We start from the raw sequence: 7,288 nt of genomic DNA on the forward strand, positions 1-7,288 counted from the left end.
AAGGGGTGATGTTGTTTTTTATTTAGTGATCCTATTTTGGCATTATTTAGTATGTCTTAAAAAAATTCACTATACCTTAAAACAGGTTTCAAATTTTAACGACCATCAGTGTTTTTAATGAAACCCAAGTTTAGGGCTCAAATCTTTCATTTTTTTTCTTTGATAGGTGGGCTCAAATCTTTCATATTTCTTGTTTTTTATTTCTGCTGTGACTTCTACTCGTCGGAAACGGCTTACAAGCAATGACGTAACCAAGGGGAGTTTAGACTCTTAAGTTGTGGTCAAGCAACCTCAAATTTGAGAAGCTCAAACTTAAATTACTCTAGGGCTTCTTTCTCCAACCCTTGGGAAGGAGTTTTTTCTTTTTTTTTTTGGTCTTTTTTATTTAGCAACTCACTTGTCAACTATCTTACACCCAAATTTCAGTTCTAGTTCCGCTACTTTCAAGTAATCGCATCTTGTCATGCACACAAAAATGAAAATAAGCTCAACTATGAGCTTCTAATAAGCCTAATATCCCCAGATAACAAATGAATCAACTAGGACATTAATTCAAGCACCACCCTGTAAATAAGAATCTTAGGCAGAGGCTCCGGGGAGACGAGTACACGCCAGACGGGACGGGACATGCTGCTAGGTGCACGCGAGAAATATAGGTCAAAAGGAGGTTTCCCATTGGAGAGAATTATCAGCGTGCAATCACGAATTTATACATATATTACAAAGTCACTTGAATGGAGTACTGAATTGTCTTGTAGCATTCGAAGGATGTACATTGTAATTCGGTTGTATTACCCGATGTTTCAACATAACTAATTTGCTGAACTAGGAAGGAAGAAAGGATCTTCTTTAGCTTTGTATATTGTGAATAACTGATTTGAATGGATTCTAGCTAACATCTTGCATTCTTCAAGGGCTTTAAGATCCCACAGATTCAACTCCTCAATGGACTTCTTTAGGCCGTCCTCTTGATCTCCATCCATGAGAAAAGCAGCTATTTCAGTTCCCCTGTAGTAAAATGTGGGACACTAATGTCAGGAAAATACTTAACCATCGACGGACCATTTCAAGCTTGGCAAAAATATGATTAGCAGTAAAAAGGAACTTTGAAACCATAAATGCAGTTCAACCATGCCATCTTGTATTCCAGAAATTACCCAATTTTTATATTCCTACAGCCACAGTTTTCTAAATATATATAGCATGAAGGATATATACCTGATATCCACAAAGTAGCTAAGCAGAAAAGAAAACTACAATTTTGCTCATTGATTGCGGATGCTTTCTGGACATGTTATCATTCACTAGCTAGAGTTTTTTTCCTTCATAATATTCCCTACTTGAATCTAGAATAAGCTTATGTACAATATCAGTCAGACAATAACAAAATAGTGTTGGGTAAAGCGTAGTTATGCATATATAGCAAACAAGAGCAGAAGTAGCCTCTGAAGAGTGAAAACAAAATGTCAGGAATGGATAATAGCCATAAAAAGGAACACCCTTACTCCAGAGCTCAATGACACAACCATTTTAATTTAATTATTGAGTGAAGACACTTAATCTTGCAGCATAAGTGGATTCAGTGTTAATTATATTAAAATTAATTGAAAAATAAATAAATAGGGACTATCCATCAATACCTGGTCCATCAATCGTGTTCAACCTTAAGTAGATAAAAAATGGTGCAGCCGGATATGAAAAGGTTCTCACACCAAAGTATGAAGCTTGAAACACGAACACATAAAGAGCAAACAAATAACTTTTTGGAAGGAAGTGCAGACATGGACTATATCATCAGGTTTTATGAGTAAACAGAGTTCTGCGTAGCAATGCAACATATGAAAAGACTAGTTTAAAGAAAAAATAGCAAACATGAGCAAGAGAGCAACTGATGACCTTAGCCCAAGGTACAATTTCCATATAAACATGAATATGTACGAGAATAAGTAAAGCAATAAAGTGAAGCAGTGAAGGCCTTTATGGTTGTACCTGATTACATAAAAAGCACCAAACCCACGCTTCGCATTGTAACCCAGTGGATCTTGCTCAGATTTTTCCTGCAATGTTTGCTGTCGACAAAGGGCGCAAACAGCTTTCATAGAAAGCTCAGGATCCTCTTCGAAAGAAGAAAGCATGTCCGCCACAAATTTCCAATTCGATTGATTACCTTGGATAAGTTTAATTTGATTATCATCCAAATGTAAATCGCCTTTCACCATATGTGCACCAAAATTCTCACTTTCGCCATTTGAACGAACATCTTCCAGCACATTCTCTGTGTCACCCATAAAAGTGTTCCCTACCTTCTCATGTAAACTTCCACTCGTTTGCAAATGGTCAAGTGTTTCCCCTTCAAAATGTTGACCTCCAAAAGATGCATTAGGAATCCGTGAGCACAAGCGCTTGGGATTTTCATCTTTATGTGCATTAAATTTCTTCATTATAATATCTTCCTCAATCCCCTGTTCACTTGATCCAGTGGCTGAAACCCACTTTCGCTTCCTTGTCGAACTGAGTGGGAAATCCTCCTTAAGACTGCTCCAATTTTCATCACACCTCTGACCTGGTAAAGGCCTATTAAATCTTCTTTCTGATGGTGGCAATTCATCTTCGCTGTCACTGATGTCGATGATGCCATCAAGTTCGATCTCTATAGGTATATTCTTCTCACTTTCAACATTTATTAACGTACTACACATCATGGTGACTGAAGATACGCCTGCAAATGTTCCAGAAAGTATGAGAAAATGACTGCTAGCAAATTTCGGTTCTACTTCATTTCGCTGTTGAGCAATGACATAGATATCCATTAGGTAAGTATGGCTAGTACAAGTTAGTTTTATCAGTTTATGAAAATGTAGTTAGCCTACAAGCAGTACATGTGCTAGCGGCTACCCACATGGACCTATAAATGCACCAGATAGATCTTCTCAGTCTAAAGTAACAAGGACATAGATTCATGGCAAACCTAGAAAATATCTTCCAGTTAATACAATGTCCGGATTAAGATCATAAGATCATGAAGTTTGGATTGTAACTGAGAGATGAAACATGCATTAGATTTATTGGTAAGCGTATATTTTCGAGTCTACCTTCTTCATAATACCAGCACACCCCAACTTAATGTAGGTTGTATTCTCATCGAGTGTTATTAGTTTAAGAAAAAAAGGTATTATGATTTATACGTATTTTGTGCTCCAGAGTAATAACGTCGGCAGTTTACATAGGATTACACTTAGAAACAAGGATATGAAAGAAAAGGGAAGAATAAAAGTACCAAAAGGATCCATAGATTATGCATATCTAAGAAGTAAGAAAGTTCTCAATACCTGTGACAGCCATATGAGAGTTGTCCTTATTCTCTTCGTCCTTGTGAGAAACTTCAGACTGCAAATAATCCGAACCTGAAGTATATGTCTTGATCAGATCTGGGTTTTCTCTTTCCAAAATTCGTGTTTCCTCGAATTGAGTAATGCTTTGTTGTACTACAGTCTCTCTTTCGTAGATAACATCATAATTACCACTCTTCCTTTTGTTCTCCTCAAGGTTCAGACACAGATCACCACGCTTGCATTTATAAGCTTCGGATTCTTTCTTCATCTCCTCGCATATTTCCTTCCACACTTTTGTATCTTCACCAGCCTTCTTTAATTCCTCACATAAGTGGATGATTTTTTGTTGGGCCTGCTTTTCTGTTTCGAAGATATCCTTCAAGTCTTCTTCGAGTTGAGAAATCCTCTCTTTAAGTACATCGGCTGCCTTCTTGTACTCATTAAGCTCATAAACTACAAAATTATTACTAGAAGTAAGATCTTTCAACTTAACCTCACTAGCAAGACACTCCCTGTTTTTTTCCTCAAGTTTCAGAGACCACTGATGACACTGAAATTTACAATCATCTAAATTTTTCTGTGATTCAACTTCACATTTCAGCCGCGAAGATGCTTGGTTTTTGAGGTCAGCTACACTTTTCCTCAATATTTTTATCTCCTCCTCTGCACTTTGTTTACCATGTTCCAAATCAGCATATGCTGCCTTCAGCTTGACATACTCCGCTAATCCCCCACCTTCTTTCTTTTTTAATTCAGCAGACAACTCTGCAATTCTTTCTTGGGCCCTCTTCTCTTTACCAGACATCAAGCTTTTATTTTTCTCTAACCGTGCAATCCGTTCTTTCAGTTCATTACACACTGTCTTACACTCATTGAGCTCACTATCAACAGTTTTTTGTGCTAATCAAGGCTTCATCAAACTGAATTATTTTCTTCTCAAGCTCCATCGGCGTTTCCTGAGATCTAGAAACTGCCAATTCTTCTTTCGGTAGCAACACCTTCTCTCTTTCATTGATAATCTCACACTTGCATCTACAAGCTTCAGATTCATTCTTAATCTCCTCATACATTTTCTTCACATTACTGACTCATCACGTGCCTTCTTCAATTCCTCTGACAAGTTGGTGATTTTTTCTTCATCCCCCTTTTCTGTTTCACAGATAACCTTGTGCTCTTCTTCGAAACAAGAAATCATCTCTTTAAGTACATTAGATGTCTTCTTGTACTCATGAAGCTCAAAATCTACAGAATTCTTTCTTGATTTAAGATCACTCAACTTAACCTCGGTAACAAAACACTCCCTTGTTTTCTCCTCAAGTTTCAAAGACAACTCATCACACTCACACCTATATGTTTCAGATTTATTCTTCATCTCCCCAAACCTTTCCTTCCACATTTCAGTCTCGTCACTCGCCTTTTTTAATCCTTCTGCCAACTTAACTTCTATTGAAGCCTGCTCTTCAAGCTTCTCAGACAACTGATTGAACTGAAATTTACAATCATCTAAATCAGTCTGTAACTTGACTTCATGAGTCAACCTGAAAGCTGCTTCTGTTTTGGAGTCAGCCAAACTTTTCCTCAACCTACTTATCTCCTCCTGTGCGCTATGTTTACCACGCTCCAAATCAGCATATGCTGCCTTGAGCCTAACATACTCTTCATTCCAATCACTTCCCTTCTTTTTTATTTCAGCAGACATCTCAGCAATTATTTCTTGGGCCCTCTTCTCTTTACTGGACATCAAGTTTTTATCTTTCTCCAACTGTGCAATTCGCTCTTTCAGTTGAATACACAAAGTCTTGCACTCATTCAGCTCATTATCAACAGAGTTTTTCCTTGATGTCAAGGCTTTCAGTTTATATGTACTTGCAATAAACTGAATTCTCTTCTTCTCAAGCTCTTCCTGCAGATCCTGAGACATACTTCTATAAACTGCCAATTCTTCTTTCAGTTTAGCTTTCTCTAAAGCACCTTCATTGGCAATCCTTGAAACTTGGGTTTCCATTTCTTGGAACTTCTTGCTCCAATTATTAATCTCATCCTGTAATCTGCATTTCCCGAGCTCCAATTCCCTATTTTCTGTCTTGAGTTGAACAAGCTTGCCATTTTCATGCAATAAAAATAAATTTTCTTCTTGTCCCTTCTTCTCCTTTTCACAAATAACTCTTTGATCTGCTTCTACTTGAGTAATAACAAAAATACACTTAGTTTTATAATTTTTCAATTCATCATCGACGACAAGTTTACTTAATCTTAGATCTTTACATTCATCCTCAAGCACAGCACATTCCATTCTCTTCTCATCGAGTAAATCAGACAGCTCATTACTCTTCACTTTACAAGCCTGCATTACTTTCTCACAAACATTCACCTCTTCCTGTAATCTACAATTCCCAATCCCCAATTCCTTATTCTCTGTCTCAATCTGAACAACCTTGTCGTATTCACTCATACTGCATAGGATTTGATCATCTTCTAGTCGTTTCATCCGAAGAAGAAGTTCGCTGTACTTGATTTTATAATCATTCTGCTCATCATTTACAAGAAATTCCCCTTTCGACTTATCCTCAAGCACAACACAATCCAATTTCTTCTCCACTAGTGACCCATTACTGTTCATTTTCCTGTAAGCTTCTAATTCTTTCTCATTCTCTATAAAATTCTCTTTCCATGTCTCTAATTCAATGGCAGCACTTTTATATGTTCTATTTCCACGTTCTAAACATCGAATTTCTCTCTTAAGCTGATTAATATACTTTCTCTGATTAAGTCTTTTCTTGACTACATTAGTCTTTTCAATCTTTACATAATCATCACATTTACCTCTTTTTCCCATTTTTGTTAGGTTTTTTCCTTCTTTACTGTACAATTTTTAGCCCAGCCCTAGTTTCAGTTACGATCCATCAATTTAGGAGTAAACTAAATAGTCAAAGAGTAAAACAGCCAAGAAACGAGTACTTACTTTGAGAACGCTCAAACTTAAAAACGAAGGTAAAAATATTTTTTGCCCTAGAGATCTTCTCTGAGTGATCGATAAGGAACTGCGGAGAAAAAGTTGCATGTACTTTGAGCAGGCTCTGTAATGTTACATTTTTACTCTTCCCTTTTGTTTTGTTATAGGCACTATGTAAGGGTAAAATGGTCACGTATATTTTGTTTCTCTGAAGTCACATCACATGTTAGATGACGTGGTCATCCATAGGTGTGGCTGACGCATGGTATTACAAGTGGGCAATGGGTAAAATATGGAAAAAAGTTTGAAATCGCAGTGCGCAAGCAAAATTGAACCCGCAACTTCACAATCGTTGGATAAGGGAGATCTGACATCATTTAATTGTGGACTTAACCACAGTTAGATACCCGAATTTTGAGCAAATATCCGTATCTTTAATTGATTTATACTCAACTCTGTTCCTTTTTTCTGGCGCCAACTTAAATAACTCAGCTACACTTTCAATCTAATATCCTTTCTGTTTTTTTTAGCGATATGAGCAACCTATAGTTCTTAAGTACATAAATGGTAGAGGTAGAATGGGTATCAAAGATCTCCCAGATGTGCAACAAAAGACAAACACCTTTGTGCCAAAGCTACTGCACCTCAGTGAGTAACTGGTACTACGTCGTGATTAGTACCGCTGGTGGGAATCACATCATCAAGAGATTAGTTTTTGTTAGTTCTACTGGGGTGTTGTAAGGTTAAACCTACATCATCAAGAGATTCAAGTTAACTAACGACACTAATATGTTTTTAATAAAAGTTACGCGCAAAGAGAGTTCTGAAAGGAAGAACTGTCAGTTCTAAATCCAAAACCAATTAAAAATCACAAAACATGAGCAATCAAGATATATATCTGTCCATTCTATGTATTATCCTCATCGGTGGGAAATGAACTTAGCTATTTCGGTGTTGTATGTCAACGAAGTAAGTTTCAAACCAGTTCACGACAATGTTAATA

General features: G+C 36.9%; 2 protein-coding genes across 2 annotated transcripts; both read right to left on the reverse strand.

Annotated features, from left to right (window-relative positions):
- Positions 1-674: 674 nt before the first annotated feature.
- On the reverse strand, positions 675-4,173 carry LOC113298154. The gene is made up of 3 exons (XM_026546843.1): positions 3,330-4,173; positions 1,990-2,719; positions 675-1,008 (listed from the first exon to the last, which is right to left on the reverse strand). The coding sequence occupies exons 1-3, from the start codon at positions 4,135-4,137 to the stop codon at positions 813-815; spliced, it is 1,734 nt and encodes a 577-aa protein (XP_026402628.1). The 5' UTR covers positions 4,138-4,173; the 3' UTR covers positions 675-812.
- Positions 4,174-4,407: 234 nt separating this feature from the next.
- LOC113295086 (myosin heavy chain, striated muscle-like) lies at positions 4,408-6,168 on the reverse strand. Its single transcript, XM_026543442.1, has one exon. The coding sequence runs from the start codon at positions 6,166-6,168 to the stop codon at positions 4,408-4,410; it is 1,761 nt and encodes a 586-aa protein (XP_026399227.1).
- Between the last annotated feature and the right edge of the window lie 1,120 nt (positions 6,169-7,288).

This window comes from Papaver somniferum, chromosome 7 (genome assembly GCF_003573695.1).
Source record: "Papaver somniferum cultivar HN1 chromosome 7, ASM357369v1, whole genome shotgun sequence".
Lineage (NCBI taxonomy): Eukaryota > Viridiplantae > Streptophyta > Magnoliopsida > Ranunculales > Papaveraceae > Papaver > Papaver somniferum.

Bases quoted from the DNA above. Each gene is read 5' to 3' on its own strand.
- LOC113295086 (XM_026543442.1), bottom strand. From the start codon at position 6,168: ATGGGAAAAAGAGGTAAATGTGATGATTATGTAAAGATTGAAAAGACT.
- LOC113298154 (XM_026546843.1), bottom strand. From the start codon at position 4,137: ATGTCTGGTAAAGAGAAGAGGGCCCAAGAAAGAATTGCAGAGTTGTCT. The intron at 2,720-3,329 runs GTATTGAGAACT...GAACATTTGCAG, and splicing joins CTCTCATATGGCTGTCACAG to GCGTATCTTCAGTCACCATG. The intron at 1,009-1,989 runs GTACAACCATAA...ATTTTACTACAG, and splicing joins GGTGCTTTTTATGTAATCAG to GGGAACTGAAATAGCTGCTT.